This window comes from Cnephaeus nilssonii, assembly GCF_951640355.1.
Source record: "Cnephaeus nilssonii genome assembly, chromosome: 2".
NCBI lineage: Eukaryota > Metazoa > Chordata > Mammalia > Chiroptera > Vespertilionidae > Cnephaeus > Cnephaeus nilssonii.
In genome coordinates this window covers 66504525-66523693 of record NC_137073.1, presented here as the reverse complement: position 1 = coordinate 66523693, position 19169 = coordinate 66504525, and the positions used below count along the sequence as shown (strand labels likewise).

The 19169-nt window shown below is 37.1% G+C and overlaps 1 protein-coding gene across 12 annotated transcripts in view; it reads right to left on the bottom strand.

The window, feature by feature from the left end:
- Positions 1 to 19169, bottom strand: part of MEF2C (myocyte enhancer factor 2C) — a 146891-nt gene that overhangs the window by 17268 nt on the left and 110454 nt on the right. For all 12 annotated transcript variants that reach the window (XM_079783109.1, XM_079783110.1, XM_079783112.1 and 9 more), the window contains 2 exons: positions 13931 to 14117; positions 11856 to 11903 (listed from right to left, as the gene is read on the bottom strand). In XM_079783109.1, the coding sequence (XP_079639235.1) occupies positions 11856 to 11903; positions 13931 to 14117 (235 nt within the window). The remainder of the gene's footprint in view (positions 1 to 11855; positions 11904 to 13930; positions 14118 to 19169) is intronic.

The following is a 19169-nucleotide window of genomic DNA, read 5'->3' as shown; positions in this document are numbered from 1 at the left end:
AGTTCATTTGATTAAAAATATTGTTCCACATAACATAAAACAATTTAAGCATTCACAATATAATTTGCATGAAGGATAAAAGAATCTATCTCAATTGCTTACAAGTTTCTAAACACTCACATTAAAACTAGTATAAATATACAGAACTTGAAATGTGGTGTTAGGAGAAAAAAATTTTTTTCTCTCTCTGGTTAACTTGAAAACACTTGCTGCCTTTTTTTTTTTTATTGACTCCTATTTTAAGAAGTTGTAAATTCAAAGAACATATTCCTGGCATAAGCTGTCCTGAGGAGGACATTTTGCTTGTCTCACAGAGCTCAATTGAGCATGTAGCTCTCTTTGAGCCCAAAGTTCTGAAATTTTCTCTTATTTGGATATGTAGACATTATGAGTCTTTTTACTTTTTTTCTTTTTCTTTTCTGGGACTTTTAGTTACAAATACAAGCTTATAAAACGAATCCACACAAAACAGAAACTAGTCCTTATGGATCCTGGCTAATATTTTTCATTGGCACAATCATTTTTTTCAGTTTCCCAAACTGTCATTTTGACTATTCCTTCTCCCTCTTCCAACCCATCAGATACCAAATCTTGTTAATTTTCCTTCAAAAATGCCTCTCTCCTGGTTTAGGCTTTCATCGCCATTTGACTAGGTCTTTCAATAACCCCATGTAAGCTTATGTGCATATGTGTGATGATATTAAATCTAATGGACAGTCCCAACCCACCCAGAGAAGTCTTTGTAAAGTGCTGCTTCCATCATGTTCCTTGTTCAGATCATACGGAACACTGCTGGGCTGGTGCCCTGGTCTGACCCACTCTATCTATCTAACCTAATTTCCAGTGGTCACGGCCAGGCACAAGGCCTCTGAAAATGCCTCAGTGTTTGTTCTAGCAGTCTCACAACCTGTGTTTACCCTCCTGTTTGATGCAAATTCATTTTTTAAGGATCAGCTGATGTCCCACCTCTTTCATGATGCCTTTCAGACCATTTCAGTCTACCTTGGACTCTCTCCCCTCCAAAACCCTGCTGCAGAGGCAGCGATGCCATGCAGAGTATTAGTTCTTTAAGTGTTTCAAGTGCTCACAAATGATACACAGCATATGCTGAAAAGTTAAGAATTATCCAGGAATGGCACAAAAAGTTAAGTTACTGAAGGAATGTGAGAAAGCAACGGAAAATGTAGAGTAACTTGCTGATTTCAAACACGGAGAGACTCTTCTCTTTATGCTACTTGAGCAAATTTTCTTCTTTAGATGATAGCATACCGATGACCAAGTATACCAACGAGACAAACTACTTAGCAACCATATAATATGAAAAAGTCGGGACATCATGCAGTGCCAACCCCCCCCCCCCCCCCGCCGCTTTCTGGCCAGGCTTGGCTAACAAGAGCCTCTCAGATCATAAGTTTATACCATAGACTTTCTACTACATTTTATACTATAGAAAATGAGCAGCCAAACTCTGTTTGTGCGTGGTGAGTGACATCCTTACCTCTGTATGTGAGGAAAATAACAATCCTGACAGTGGACAGGATAGATTAAAGGGGGACAGGGTGCCGCTGGGGAAACCGGTTAGGACGCACCTGCTATGGAACACAGGCGGAATGAGGTCTGACTGAGGCAGCAGAGATGGGAAGATTTACCAGGCAGAGGGGAGTCAAGAACAAAAGAAAAAGATAAAGTAGATAAATCCAAGTTCTAGTCATGAGGTCTTCATCAGAGCTCCTTCAACCATACTGAGCCTTACTTTTCTCAATGCTAAGTGACGATTTCATTACTGAGAGAGAAGCATAAAAGTAATCTGAATTAAAGACTCCCACACACTCGCCTGAGGCAGCCATCACCAACATGACCATGCAATATTAATAACAGCAAAGCCTTTATATAGTGTTATTTAGCAATACTAGTAACAACACAAAACATACACATTAAGTACCCAGAATAGCACCAGGCACCTAGTAACTGCTGTATGAGTGTTTGCTATTATATGTTGATACAAAACACCTTTAAATCCTCACAACAACAATCCTATGAAGTACTAATAGGTTCTTTGGATTACATAATGAGAAAAATGAGGAACAGAGAGGTCCAGTCACTTGCCCAATGCCAAACAGCTATCAACTGTGGGAGTGTGATCTGAACCCAGCAGTGTGTTCAGAGTCCACACTCTGAAGGACAACACTGTCCCGGCTCCTTGAGAATCTCACGCTCTGAGATTCTGAAAACCCGTCTGTGTCAAATCTCATTCTAAAATGCAGGAATACAAAGAAACAGAGGGAGCAGATGAAGTGTGAGACCAGGGACATTGCGACTCAAAGGTTCTCCTGAGCCAGAGGTGATGTGGAAGCTCGAGAGAGACCTTACGTGGTCAACGTGGCCATCATAACCACTGTTCTGGTTCAGAAGATGCTGAACTTATACGGGCTGGGCAGAAGTAGGAGTAGAGTTGCTCGTATGAAAAAAGACATGCAGGGTATGATCCTTACAATAGATTTATTATCTCAAAAGAATGTCACAATGGCACAGTAAACCTACTTTTGCCCACCCCTGTATAAAGAGGCACAGGATGGTGATGTTCTAAACCATATTTCTGCTCTCCCTCTGAATAAATAAATATTTACAAACAGGAAATATTGGGTTTAGCTACACGAAATGTCAAAAGCAGCTGTTGAACTTTCGATGTGCTATTCAAGTGGATAATTAAATATGCTTTTAAAAGTAAATTTTATAATATCATAGTCAATAATCTCTCCTGTAATATGGGGTAAAGATGTTTACCTACCTATTGTCAATTTAAGATACAAGCCTCCATCAAACCACTTAAAATGATACTGAAATGCCCAGTATTTTATAGTATCCGCTATTAGTTGTTATCTGGAAAACAATTTCTAATTATATATAGGGGTATAAAATTTAATTTGTTCAGGAATTTGTTAATGGTATCTCAATTTTTAGAACTTGAAGCAAACTGCCACAGGAAAACTGGTCAGATTAAACTGAACATATAGTTGAACCTCTGATGTATTGATTTTCTGCTTGTACTTCATCAAAATGTTTTACCAAACTAGGTGTTTGTTGTTTTTTTCCATTAGAACAATTTTGAAAACATGTACACAGTATACTGTCTTGTTAAACCGGAGATGCCACATACATAATAATGCTCACTACCACCAATTAATTTTACATTTGACTTTTTAAAGGTTTTAAGGTAAGTTACTTTCTATTATCAGGACAGACAATAGAGTGGTGAAGGCCTGGGGCGGGAGTGGGGGTGGGTTAGAAGAAGTTAATGGGGGAAAAGGAGGGCATATGTAATACTTTCAATAATAAAGATTAAAAAAATAAATAAACACAACAATTCTTTTATATCTCAAATAAACATACATACTTTCATAGAAAATTCTTTTAAATTATATAGTAGACTTGTTCATACAACCCACTACTCTACTGGAAGTGACACAATAGTTTTAGTGGAAAAATATTATGAACTTCTAAACTTCAGTCATACATATACTTTGCCCTGAATGTTTGAAACCCTGTTAAAAGAGCTAGGCCCTGGCTGGGTGGCTCAGTTGGTTGGAGCATCACCCTGTACACATACACATGTACAAAGGGCACATACCTAGGTTTCAAGTTTGATCCCCAGTTAGGGCTCAAACAGGAGCAACCCTCTGAGGGTTCTCTCTCACATCGATGTTTCTCTCTCTCTCTCTCTCTCTCTCTCTCTCTCTCTCTCTCTCTCTCTCCTCTTTCTTCTCTCACTAATAAAAATCAATAAATATATCTTTGGGTGAGGATTCAGGGGGGAAAAAAAGCACTAGGAACTATAAGTTATTCAGCTGTTGTGAATCATAGTTGATTTTTTAATTTTTATTTATTTTTTGTTTTTAGAGAAAAGGAGACCTTTTTCATGGGATAGCTCTAAGGGAAAAGGCAACCACAAAACATCTGGAGGTCAGCAATCTGGGAATGATGAAAATTTCAATATGCCTCCTGCAGAATGGGGGTTTGCAAAGCAGATTTCTGATTCTTATCCTGGTAAAGACTGCTGATTACAGATTCTTAAACATAAAATTGCTCCACTCTATCTGGGGGTTTCTTAGGGAAATAATGTAATAATGTATAATGTTAGACTAGGAAGAGACTCCTGTGAAGCCTCAGAGCCTTTGTGGTGTATTCTCAGAAAAATACCCCAAGAATACACCAAAGCCAAGACTATTTTTGGCTATAACAGTTAGAGGGTAGCAGACATTCTGCACAGAAACTTATCTCTCCTGCTTGACCATGTCACCCTGAAGCCGAATCAGACCTTCACGGATCCCATATCTACCCCACTTGTCCTTGGTTTGTTTTTGCTTAGTACCGTTTGTGAAATGAAGTCTATCTGCCAACTAGATACTGAACTTCAAATATTCAGCACATACAATAAGCTCTGGATTGTGAGGCAGAAGTAAGGAATTTTTACTTATTACTGAGCTGTTTCTCCAAAGATCAAAAGTCCATATCATAAAGTAGGTTTCTGCGGCAAGCCACTTGCTCCTGTGTCCTAACAGTCATGCGGGTCAAGCATGATCACCCCGACTTTTGACAGAGGAGGAAACTGAGGTTCAGGAGCTTCTGTGACTTGTCAGTAAGTAGGAGAGCTTTGATGTGAATCCCAAACACAGACCGCTTCCACCACATTCTGACAAAAGCCAGATGCTTCGGATTGAGAACGCATCCTTACATTTCTCCCTCTCTCTCCGAATAAAGGCTCCATTTGCAAACAAGGGAGAGATTGACAATCGGATGTTTCCAGTGCAGAAGGGGCACTCAAAATATCGTTCTGCTTCGAGTACTGATTTACTGCAGGGATAGTTTTTAATTGCACCATAAAAATGATATTGAGCCTCACTATCTTCAGAAAATTCCACTTAACGATGAATGATAGATTGATGACTCACTTAATTGTTCACTTCTTGTGATTTTGGGGCTGTCTCTTTGCTAAAAATGAGGGGGTGTCTCCATTATTGACACAATCGCTCATTCTTTCAGCCATTTTTATAAACAAAAATATTGAGACAGTATAAATTAGAGAGAACGTGACAGAAGAGAATGAATAATTACTTGTGGTTTGAACAGTTACTCTGCTGCAAACTCATCAGAAGATCATAATGTGCAAAGTGAGATGTGTTGCACGGCACCGCGCAGCGCTCCCACTCTGCCTCAGCTTTGTTAACTGCGCTCTTTACCCCCACCCTGGAGGGCAGGGGCCTAGCAGCCTTCTCTGTGAAACTCCTAGCGCCCTGCACAGTAAGTAAATGTTACTGGAACTGCATTCCACTAAGCTTTATTTATTTATTTATTTTTGCTTAGGAAACATAAATATAAATAACTGTAATGCTAACAATAGCTCACATATTAACACGCACTTGCTCTGGGGCAGACACTGCTAGGTGCGATGCACTGGTTATCTCATTTAAGTTTCACAACAATCCTGCAAAACGGGAATTCACAGACTTCCCAAGGGCAATAATGTCATCCCTAAAATAACCCAGATATCACGTATTTTCCTTGATTATCTTATTATTCTCAATATCTGCTTCTGGAATACTTTCCCAAAATACTTTGCTTGAGCAAAATTTTTAGTCCATGATTTCATAGTTTTCTTTGAGTTGCTTGATATTCAACTAAAGGTTCCTTTTTCATGATTGTCATGTAAATTAACATATTTTAATATGTAAATTGAACATAGATTGGGATTTGCTATTATCACTATGATAATCTTTATTAATAGAGCAGGGCTCCCCTCCCCCACACACTATAAACACAACATAACCAGTCCTTTACTGTTAGTGCAGGTTGTAAGTGGAGTCTAAGGTAAGCAAAATTGTGAAAGGAGGTTAAAACAAGTTAATATTAAGTTCGGTTAAAACAATTAAAATGGAGCAATAATAACCAACCAGAAGACTAGGTGTCCCCCCCCCCCCCCTTAATAAATCTACCTAGTGACACATCTGTAGTTTAAAAATTGAAATTGTTTATCCAAGGTTTTGGTACAATAATTTTCTTTAGTTTACTTTAAACCAAATATATTTGATTTGATCTTTCAAATATGAGACTGTATCATGACTATAAGGCTTTGAATTGAAATTCAAATGAAACATACTATGTAAGTCTAACTGTAAAATTTAAGTGACTGGCAAAGTTTTATTTAAAAACAGCAAATTATACTCTTGGCCGACAGCCTTGAAGTCCTGAAAAGTCCCTGGTAGGTAAAAAATTGATTTCCAAAAGAGGGGTTTTTTAACCACATCTCTCCTTCAGCATCTGCTGTCTGTTGATGCACAATTTCAAATCACTGATGATTCTGAGAAGAGCTTTTCTTTCTATATTATCTCCAAATAAAGCCTTATGGTGATCTCAAAAACAGGGAAGAGAGAAATCAATAGTGTACAAAAAACAAGACTGCTAAGAGAAAAAGAAAATTTGAGCAAAACTAATAATTTAGGAGAAAATATTACCTGCCTGACTTGATACTAAAAATCATCAAAGATTTACTTTCAGCCACATCCCTAGGTTAAAGCAATGAAATATGAGTGAAGAGATCAATTTTCACATTGCATTACTGAATGTAACAGGGCGGTAGGGGATAACAATGATACAATTTGTGAGGTCAGAAATCATGTTTTACAAAGGACTCTAAAATCTGTTAAAGCACTCTAGGAAGTTATAATTAGAAAAAAAAATTTCCCTATAGAAATCAAACGTCTTAAGAATGAAGTCAAAACAAAATGTTTGAAAGCAGACTTTACGGTACCCTGACTTAGCCTGTAACATTTTCATTTGTCTTTTCTTTAAGCTGCCTCTCTTACTTCAACATCGGCCCCTAGAGAATGGTGTGAAGGTACTCTTTATTTGTAATTTTTTAGGTCTTGAATATGGAAGGTGGACACATTTTCTTGGCAGTGGCTCATGCTGTACATCATCCAACCAGAAGACTAAGTGTTGTTTTTTTTTTCCACCCTTAATAAATCTAGATAACCTTGGTTGTGTTAAAAATATCTTTGTTACTTAATTTCAGAGATACTAACAAAGTAATGCTGTTGGATCTTTATTTGTATTTTGGGTGCACTCCCAAGGTAAAACTGCAAATGAACTCAGAATTTTTTTTTTCCAGAACAAATCAAACTAATAGAATACTTTCAAAACAAGAATACAATTATTAATTTAGATTTTTTCACATGCTGCTTAATAATATTTCAAAAAGTAATATAAAATATATTTCTATCATAACAAACGTAGTTTTTTATTTGAGAGCAATTAAATGGTATCCCTCTCCCTTTCGTGAATATTGTAACCTGAATTTGTGTTTTGTTAGGCAACAAAAATGCAAACTTGTTAAAGCAAATCCTTCTAAATTTTTAACCACTTCACTGATATTTTAAATTACTGAGTAAGAATTTCAGAGAAGTCTTTTGGCTAATAAGAGAGTCAGCCGAGAAATTTTTGATAAGTATTCTCAAAAACAAAAACTTGAAAAACAATGGTACTGGTAAAGAATAATAAACATTGTATGACCTTTTCGTCTCTTCACTTAGTTCCATTTTATAACACAATAAACATTTCTTTTTCAATGCTAAATGAATTTCAAAAGAAGTCATGTAGTTAAAGTTTTATTATATGATCATAACACATTGTTTATAAATGGACACTATAGATATTTGTGTTTTATCTCCAATGTGAGTACTAAATGCAAAGGTTCTAAATCTAAGGTCTTGCTAGATGGAGTGTTTTCAGAGTCTGGAAGCCAGGTCTCCTTATTCACTGCTCAGTGACTTATTCACAGCCGTTCACTGCCACCAAGTCTCCATGTATTCAGTGATATAAATTAAGCATTCTGGAAGTGACAATGCTTGACAACCAAATGCATAAAATAGTAAACAATTGACAATCAAAATAACAGCTGTTAGTTTCTTTTTATATAAAATTATATCTAATTTACAATAAATGCCAATTAAAATTATTAACCAATATACATAAATCTCCTTTGCCTTATTGTCAAATAGCTATGTAGATTATAAAATTCTCTTAAAACTTCAGTGATTCCTAAAGGTTTTCTCTCTCTCTCTCTCTCCAGTCTCAATCACCAATCAGTAAATCCTTGAGTATACTTGTACTTCCTACTCAATAAAAAGAAACCATGTTTTCAAAGTCAAAACAAAGGGTATTAATAGGACAGTGAATAATCCAATACAAGACATTGCTGTTCTAATGGTTATTTCTATTAAATCTAATGATGATGAAAACTCAACTGAGTTTGATCTTACAATCATCAATAACCACTAAGATTAGCATGTTAAAAGCTTTAATGTGCAGAGATATGACAAAACGTAATTTTAAAAGCAGTGACTTTTCATTTTGGTTGTTGAGAGAAAAGGATTAAGTAGTGGATGAATAACTGTCAACTGAAACCTAGAAATGTCACTATTACTAATGTATTATAATGACTTGCTGTATATTTCTCTTATAGCAAGAGTACAACCCCATCCTGTTCCTTCTTTATTTCCACTTGTCTTTATCTTTGAAACTGCTTCAAGTGATAAGAGGTTCATTATTTTAAGAGGTGATTTACGATGGTCTGAGATACCAGCCCACATTTCATTTACTGCTATATATTAGCTCTATGGGTTTTCTATTAAGTATGTTAGAGAAGTTAGTAATTTTTATTGGCCAATGGTGCTCAGCCATTTAATCAAGTAATTAATTCATTATTCATTGTATACAGTATCAGAAGAATACATTATTTTTTGAATTACAAATAGAGGGCATATCTTTTTTTTATTTAAAGTTACATAATTTCTTTGAAATATTATTTTTGTTTTTTATGTCAACACTATCAAAAATTTACGGCTATAAGATCAAAATTTCCTTTATTCAGCTAACAAACGTTTACTGAATATCTGCCATGTGCTATCTTTTATGTTTCAAGCTGGGATTACAAACTGAATGAGAGACAATTTGCCCTGAGTGTTGAGTGTCCAGGAGAGAGAAATGTGCCCAGACTTTGCAATTACAATGCAATGAGATAAGTAGGCAGGTCCAGGCTGTCACGGGGGGAGAATAGAGGAGAGGTGCATAATTCCTTCTGGGAGAGACAGAAAAGGGTTTCCTAAATGGCTGAACTGAATTCTGAGGGATGAGGAGGAGGGCTCAGGAGCCTGAAGCAGGAGTGCTAGGAATTGCATACGTGAAGGCAAGCAGCCTCGGCACAATTTGGAAAGTGGAAACACAGCGTAGCTGGCTGGGAGCCTGGGCTCTGAAGACAGACTGCCTGGGCTCCACCGTGGCCAAGTACTTAACCTCTCTGTGCCTCAGCCCCACTGCCTTATAGAAGGGCATCACAAGAATATCTGTTTTAAAGGACTGTTAGGAGAATAAATGAGCTACTTTTCGTAAAGCACCCAGGAAGAGCAATTTAAATGTCTGCTATCTCTTGGGCCTTTTGGTATTCATAGGCACACAGTAAGTGTTAAATTTACTTCCTTCCCTCTCAAGACTATCCTTTTTACAAGTTCAGATGATTTGATTTTGAAAAAAAACTAAAAAAGACTGAAAATTACTGAACTTAATTGCAGCCTTGCCACTTGGCCTCAGAGTTTCTCACTGTATCTGAGGCCTTGTATTTCAATGATGGTATTCAACATGTGGAAGGTATCTTTTGGCCATTTTGTTTCAGTTTTCTTTTCTGGAAATGCAGAGACATTCTGGCTGGCCTTGTTTCCCCCGGTGTTATGTGATTCTCTGACATCAGCACAGATATATTCAGCTTTGACATAGGATACTGTCCAGCATGAGAAAGAAGGGAAGACGGCTGTGCCTGTGAGCAGGACATGACAGCTAAGCTCAAGGCTAATTGGCATCTACAACAGGTGTTCCGTGGAACCAGCGTTAGAAAGGGCTTCTTCCTCTATTTTTAAGAAAGTGGGGAAGCAATTCTTACACAACTATACAGAAACTGTGAAAATGATATACTCATGGCTACAAGATACGATCATCAAAATATAATACTTATTAGCATGGGGGTGGAGCAATTGAGCGTTCTCCTTTCTGTTTTCTTAGCTATTTTTGAAATTGAAGGTTCTCATGCCTATGGGAGGCATCCTGAAATAGGAGGGATGAATTTGCTAAGCTTGTAAGACTTTTTTAGTTCAATGACGTACAACCTCTATGTGGCTAACTTTTATGCTTACAAGATTGAGTACCTTCTCCGTCCCTGGAGTGCCATTAAACTTAGCGGACTGTCAGGCAATTGACAATGACAGCATAATTGAACAACCAAGCACTTCTCATCTTCAATATAGGATTCTAATGCATTCTAGCTGTTAAGCAGTAATAAGAGGCCACTTCCATCAAAGCTGAGTAACTCATTCCCCCCACTCCACGTGTTTTTTACTACTTCTAATAACTTTCATTGCCACTATTGCCTGTTCCCATAAGAGCAAGCAAATGGATGCAGCAAGATACTGGATAAAATACCATAACATCTAAAGCATTTTCCTGATATTATTTTTTCTTGGTATTTGTGACAACCCAATGCTTAGTCCCCACCATTCTTGCTAACCATAGTGATTGCCAGAGACTTAAATCCAAGAGACATTGGTCTGGCTTGGATCTGGTTCTGCAATGTTGAGGCAACAAGCTACAAAGTAATTTTTGAGGGGAAAAATGAACATATTTCAATATACAGCAAAATAGTACATTAAGTCTACTTTTAATTTGATTTTAATTTTAAAAGAAAGATAAAATAGGAAGGCGTGCCATTGACTCTGCTTTATAATTCACTGTATACTTCTAATACTTTTTCTTCATTACTCACTGAAATAGGGAAGAGCCAACATCAGAAGTGAGAAACATTACCCCCAAATGGATATATCTGTAAAAATGTTTTCATATGCCAACTTTCTTTATCTTCTTTCTTATAATTAGCAGGCTATTATATTGGATCCTGGCAAAATATTTTAATTAAGCTGTCCATGGATATTCCAATAAACTTGAATTTTTTGACATTTCAAACATAACCTTGTGTCATTCATGCCTGCCTCCTACTATTTTAAATGTATAGCATGTTCCAGCTTGCAGGAATTAACCTGGTTACTTGTTATGCCAATAGTAAACTGCAGTTAGCATTAAAACATATTGCTTGCTGTTTTGCCTCTGAATTGATAATGCCATCAATATCTGAATAATCACGGTGATATGAATTAACATGAAACTCTGGAGGGATGTCACTATGATACAACAGGCCATGCTGAAAGATGATATTAAGCTTAAATATATTAAAGTGCTTTTTTGGGGTCTGCACTATATTTACATTCTCCAAGACCTCATTTTAACACCAAATATGGTTTCAGTTTATGAAATTACTGTTAAATGATTGTAATCCCACCCCTCCTTTTCTTTTTGTATTCTCTTTTCGAAATGTAGAGGAGTTTGGTACTTCTCTGGGTAGTAAGTGCGTCACATTGAACGTGAAATGATGAACTGAGACTTCAAATGGCAAGGATGGGTCTAGGCACTCATGTCTAGACATGGTATTTAGAATTAAACCGATTCTACATTGACTAGTTCTTTACATTGACTAGTTGAAGTTTCAGTAAGGTCAGTTCTAGTTAATAAACATTCTTCTTCTAAATGACTATCCAGCCACTCCTGTTCAGAAAAGTGCTTTAGAAATTCTTGGGGCCATTTTTTCCATGCCTCTCACAGATCTCTCAACTTTACTTGGTTCAAGACTTACTTCCTGCGAATCTCCCAGTAAAGGAACCCTGAACAATGATATACACAGCAGTACGGAAGTCTCCACTCACCTGCACTGGTGCCTGCACCGGATGTGAGGTCTCCACCCATCAGACCACCTACGGATGACAGACGCAGATCAAAAGGAGCAAGGCTGAAGGCAGCAGAACAGCACACTTTACCCTTAGCAACCCCAGTATTTTGTCCTCTCTCAAGAGTCCTAAATTTGTAAAGTGTTACCTAAGTGAGATGGCTGACATTTGTTTTATTGCAACATGCTGTGCTCAAACGTTAAAAATACATTCAATCACTGACATTTTGCAGAATCTTTTTTTCTAAGAAAAATTACATTTAAAAGATCCAGTCTTTGTTTTCTGAATTTTTTATTATTTCCAAGTCTAGTTTTTCCTAAGAGGATGTTTGGTAGAGAGTACAGAATAAAAAATACAGTAAGGTTTACTGTATATTCAAATAACCATACACTTGATGCTTAATTCTTTAAAAACATATTTCATAAAATTAATTTTGTGTAGTGTTAATTGTCCAGGATCTTGGTCATTTCATGAATCTACCTACAGTGAATGACCTATTTAGTACCTGAATTTTACTTATTGACACAGTAAAATAGGTTTCACTGGCCACAAATTTAGAAACTTAGACTTATTCATGGCTAACTTAAGAAAGTAATTAGAAATTTGTCAAGGTTTATATTAAGAGTTGGAGTGTTTCAATAAGATATTTAATATAATAATTACTGTTCGTTTTTAAGGAATAAGATTTAGCCAAAATGAAAAAATAAACAGACACAGAATAACAGCTGATTATTTTGTAATTGCTTCTAAGTGACACTCTACAATTATTAGTTAGTTCTGGTTTTGGAATTAGAAGAAAACATTTGTTACATTTTATGAAAATGTTTATTATTTCTACCTGAATGATATTTTATAAATAAAGTATGAGATTTTAAAAAATAAATGAGCAATAGTTCATCAAATAGGAAATTCAACTGCATTTGAGTATGATCTGAAAGAAAAGTATTGATTATTGAAAATGCTTATGAAAAATTTCAATCATTTTTCTAAGCAGAGAGAATGGTATAATAAAGTCCTTTATCTACATTTTTCAGATCAAGGTTTTTTATAGGACTGATTTTGATTGTATTTTCTATATAAAGTTTCTGTACTAAACTTACTAAATATATGCTTAATTTTAATTATGAGAGATATTTAAGTATTCTTTTGTGAATAAATTGCTTTTAATACAGTTATCTGTGCCTAAGGTATTAATATTTTCCTATAGAGTACTTTTTAAAAAACCCAAAATATAAATATATAATGGTTTCTGCACATGGGTTATAAATACAATTATTTATGTGGTGCTTCTTTTGAAAATATGAATGAATTGTTGCGTTATATTCATTACACATTTACTTAATTTCTACTGTGAGTCTAGCAAATCAAGAGGATATTCTTCCCTTCAAAACTCTTTAAATCCAGTGGGAGAATAGATGCATACTCATTATAGTATATAATGTGTTCTGCATGGTCCGAGTGTAAGAGTAGTTGAAGTTTTCCTGAGCAATAAGTTCTTGTCTATGGGACACTGTGAATTGTACAACATTAAGGACCTCCTCGAAGTGCAGGCAGGTGTAATGTCCTTACGACGCGCTCTTAACTTCATTTCTGACTTAGTTTTGTTTTTATTTCAAACTTCTTACAAATTATGCTATCCTACCACATTTTCTTTTTGCCATAAATATGCTATGGTATAAGTAAATTACTGTATAAATAAATAAAAATTGACCATGAGATATGCCATAAGAGAACACAGGGGAAGGTTTCACAGAAGAAGTGCTATCTAGTGAGGAGAGAAAATGGCATTTTAGACGAGAAGAGCACATTCTGTGTGAGAAAACATGTGGCCAAAATATAGCCACATGAGGACATCGGTGATAGAGAGGCTGAATAGCTAAAGTGCAGATTATAAAAGATTTCAAAAGATATGCTCGTGGGGTTAGGCTTTACCATGCTGAAGACCTAGCAGCGAAGGAATACAACACATGGAAAACTTGTAGATAAAATGGCCTTTTTGCCCAGAGTGGCTCCTTCCAATGACTTGTTCACATTGTGTTCTTATGAGGACATACCTGTGTTACCTGCACTCGGAGGTCGATGTGTTACACCAGGAGACATACTATTCCTCTGCAGAGAAGGGTGGGCCAGTGGCAAAAGGTTGGGGTTTCCCAGTGAGCTGACGGGGTTGCTGTATACCAAACTGTTATGGCTGGACACCGGGATGGAGACTGGCATCTCAAAGTTGGGAGGTGGAACAGCCTATATGAGCAGAAAATAAAAGGGTTAAAAAAAAAAAGAATAGAAACAGAAGCTCTCAAGTTCAGACAGCCTTTACTTTCCAAGACAAATTTCAAATTCCAGACTGCTTGGTGTCTAGAAGACCATTAAGAAGAGCTCTCAAGATGTTCACATCATAAATTGATTTCTTTAATGTGCTTAGAACTCCTTCTATGCAACTATTAGAAAACGTTTCACTTTTGTTTAAAACAAAGCCCCATTTCATTAGATTCCATTGTCTTTGAATTCCATTCTATTAGGTAATAATTGTTCATTTGTGATATCTGAATCTGGTGGCAGAAATGACTGCAAAATCAAAGGTACATGATTGTGATGACTTCACAGAGAAAAAGGAGGATTGAAATGCAAGCCAGAGCCTTCGGCTTAATTGCTTATTGAAGCATATTTATGCAAAAGCTTAATGATATAAAATCATCTCCAGGCTTGTGAACAGCACATAGACTTTAATTATTATTTTTAAAAAGTCTGTCTTTTGAAAGTAACTGTGAAGATAATAGACATTTTAAGATACTAGATTCAACAGAGCATATATCATTTAATAATCCATATTTTAAAATGGTACTTCAGAGTATATGTTGCTCTGATATACTAACACTGAAAACTGGCAAGGCCTGCATCTCAAATGAGATAGCTGGCAAATATTTAGAGAACTGAAGCTGTGTGGCTATTTAATTAGAGTAATCGGGTCCCAATTATTGATTTTTTCTGATATTATTTTGGCAATTTAAGCAAAGTCATGCTTATTTTTCTGCTTGCCCTAACTAGATAATCATAGTTGCGACTCCCCCTCCTCCCTTCCCCGTTTTTAACATTACAAATGAAAATACTGTTTGAATATATTGCCAGAGGGCTTGTAGTGTCAGAGCATACAGCATTCTTAATATAAAATGGATGTGTGTGTGTGTATCTAATATGTATATTGGAGATGGAGTTTAAATAAAACATTCCCTCAGGTGTTTTTCAAATAAGCTATTGGGCAACTTGAAATGCATATATGCATGTGGTTCAAAGATTTTTGTTCTTTTTTTTTTTAAAAAAAAAACAACAACAGTTTTTCTCTGTAATCCTAACATCAGTTTTCTTTTGCTGGCTGACTGGCTGGCCTGCAACACACGCCTCGCTCTGCAGTAGTTCTATGTTTACCCTGTGGTGACTGCAACACTATTCTCTATTTATGCTCGTCCTCCTTTTATTTCTCACTATTTTTCCTGTGTTTCTCTCCTCCCATGATCTGGACATGCTGATACTGACCAGAGTAAATGTTATGTAACTCTTTTCTTTCACATGTCTTTGTTTCTTCATCGTTTTAGAGGGAAATAAAAATGTCCAAGTGCTATATTAACACAGTCATTCTTTATTAGGCGTTATCTGTTGTAAACAAGGTACAAACATAATTTTAGACAGACACCATGATATAATGGAATATAAATGTTTGATAAGATATCCAAGAGTGAGTATATCCCCAAATTTCCAGAGACTTTTTAAACGACAATGCTGTAAAATAAATGTCTGTAGAGTAAGTAAAATATTGTCTCCCTTTATTAAAAGACCAAATAAGAATTACTCTAGTATGCCTGAGAAAACACAGACAAGTAACTGTGCAACGGCTTCTCCATTTGCCCCTCCAGGTTCACCGTCCACCCTCTTCACTGCTCTGGGCCAGACGCTGACCCTCCGGGCTGTGTTCCCCAGGCTCACCTTGCCCTCTGGCTTCAGCGTGGCCACTGGTGAGACCAGCAAGAAGTACAGAGTGGGAGTGGGGAGGGGGGGTGTCTCCCTTTGCTGGGCCCCAGGGTGGCAGAGGTTGCCATCTCCTGACCACGTTTCTTTGCTTGTGTTTCCCTTCTATTATGAAATCAATTCTGATGTTGGCGAAATAAGGTCTCATTTCATGAAGGTGTTAACGCTCTTTTGCTCTAAGTAATGCAGAGCCCAGTCTACTTTTTATTACGTGAATTGAATATTTCTCTTCAAAGGAGAATTTTTAGGAAGACACTGTACTCCTACAAAGAATAAGCTTAGCACTTACTGTATGCTACTTATTGAGCAGGCACTGGACGGTATAATCTACAGACATGATATGATACAACCCTTTCAACGTTCTTTAGAATTCTCCCCTTTTAAAATCGGTGAGGTTAAGTGGCCCGATGTCATCAAACTAGTAAGTGGCTGAGCCTGTTGCTTTTGCTACTAAATAATTGTGCAACAAAAATGAATCTTTTTTTTTGATAGAAAGAGAATGCTGCAATCAGAAATCATACTGTGAAGTAAGAGCTGGATGTTAGTAGCTTATTATTTTGAACCACAAAAATAATGAACTAAATGGATTCTATGGGATGTGGTGAGTACCACGTTGGAGTACAGTGTGTGCTCACGAACTGCCAATCTGTGACTGAGGTCTTGGGAAAAAAGAACCTTAAAGACTCCCCTTGTCCATATTTACTCAGATTTGATATTTTAAAGCTATCATTTGGGTTCAAAATTTTAAATTTACATTTACTATTACTAATTACAGTGTTTATTACTGAATACCTAAAGGTCGGCTATCCCCTGAATATTTTACAGAATGTTGATTATATCTCAGTAGAGAGCAAAGCTTATTTCTCTCCCCTCCCCCTGAATGATTATATGCATATCCAATATAAAGGGGATTATTAATAATTATTTAATAAATTCGGAAGCACCCTAATAAACAATTCATTACATGTCTCTCTCTACTCCTCCCTTACTCAACCATCATGCTTAAGAATTACTCAGTTTCTAGCATTCTGGACCATAAACAATTTGATGTTGATTATTATAAAATCTCTCCTGTGACTGACTAAATAGCAGTCAGGTATAATTCTGATACCAGAGCATACTTCAAAAACGCACAAGTTGTAAAATATGCCAACAGTCTTTGCATTTTCCTTATCTGTATCAGGAACTGGCTAAATAATTTTGAAATCAAATTATATGCTTAAAAATGACCACACTGAGAAGATATCTCAGAGAATCAGAAAGAACATCAGCCTTAATATCAGAAATCTCAGTTGCAGTCCAGGTTGTGCAATAAATAGACATGTAACCAGGCCTCTTTTAGCCTCCCTGGACCTGACGTGATTGCATCCCTCAGGAGACCAACCAGATCTAAACATTTTAGGGAAAGCAAAGGCTATAATAATGTATGCATGTTTATGAGATGTTGCTGCTATTCTTTTTCTTCTTGACTTTTCTAAATTTGAGAAGTTAAAAGCATCTACATTTAAAAAAATTGTTTAAAAAGTGAAAGCCAAAAAGTAGTTAAAGACTCCAAATTTACAGAGATCTCAGGCCAGACTCCAAATTTCAGAACACTCAATACAGGAAGGAAGAGGGAATTTGGAGTGATTAAAAAAAAGGTGGTAGGCAGGACTGGCTATATAATTTGCAGGGCCAGGGCAAAATGAAAATGTGGGGGACCCTTGTTAAAATTTATTAAGAATTTCAAGGTGGTGATGGCACAGCGTTTTACCAAGCTGTGGCCCTCTCAGAGCAGTGCCCTGTGTAATTGCACAGGTCATATGCCAATGACGCTGGCCTTGGCTTTAAGAGATACAGGCGTAACAGCTAAAAGGCTTTTAGTTTTCACCCCTGAACAATTTGATCATGGTTACTGAAGTGAGTCATCGTGGTCAGAAAGGTATCTGAACTCTTATCCAAAAGCCACTGTTTTCCCAAACTTACCACAAGGAAAAGCCCAATAAAAAGTCAAATTAAATATTTGTAATAAAATATTTTTAGTTAATAAGCCCTCTTTTATTCAATCCAAGTGATTGAACCGAATCCCTTTTTTGGGGCCACTGATGACACCCTTAACTTCGGATCAACCATTACCAGTCTGCTGAAAACCAGCAGAGAAATAGAATCACAGAACTTTGATGACTCGTGACTACCAATTGCCGGTATCCAAATTTCCTCAAGGCTGCCTGACAACTCGAGCACGTACTTACTCATTTCCTCTGGGTCCCCAACTCCTCACGATGTCTACACCTTCATGCTCAGTCCTCTTTCAAGCACCTGCTCCCCCACCTCAATATCTGTAGAAGCTACACTCAACATACAAAATACAGGTCAGCAGATGGTCAGCCACTCAGCTTCCTCTACTCTCCTACCAACTTAACTCCACCTGGGTCCACCCGCAGCTCTGTCCTGTTCCAATCCCATCCTCCTTCCCCTTTTTGAGCTTTGCCATTTTACCGCCATTGTACCTATACGTTCAACCTTTTCCTTCCTTCAAGTCTTCCTCCTCTGCATGTAAATAATCTCAAGTGCTTTGCCTTTTAACCCCTTCCTTGACCTAGTGGCAGTACTGTTTCTCTCTCTTCACTGTCCCTTATTTGAAGAACATAGAAACGCTCTATTCCCACTTCCTTCCTGTTCACTCTCAACCAATCCAGCACCCGCCCCTCCTTCCTTCAGCCCATTTCCTCATTCCTGGTTCCTCAAACGTAGCTGTTTTTTCTTGCCCCGAAGGCTGGCGTGAACCGGGGCAAACCCTGCAGGAGGAAATGCTGCTCAACAAGATTCCGAGTCCTCCGTGAATTATTGCACGTCGTTGAGGAATATGGGCATAAATTACATCGAACCCACAGGTGATTGCAATATTAAATTTTCTATTTTACAAGGGAAACTCTTCGAACTGGGTCTTTGAAATAGAAAAACAGTCTTGTAATGTTTTTAAAGAGGCGGAGACATTCTCTCCACACAAAGGGCAGAGTGTCCTTGCCCTGCTGTAAATGTTTTAGCAGCTGTGGAAACTTTCAACAAAATTTACTTCCAGCAACTGAAAGCGATGTGCGAAAACTGGGCTTTTCATCCTGGAGCCTGAAGCACTTACTAAAGAAATGAAGACTTGGAGGCATAGCGAGGAGCTGTGTGGCTCCTTCTCACAGCCCTGCCCATAAACTCTGATGTGGCTTTTCATCCCCCACCGCACACCACTGCACCTCTTAAGAAATCATGTATCCTGATTTTGAACTCTTTACACGACAG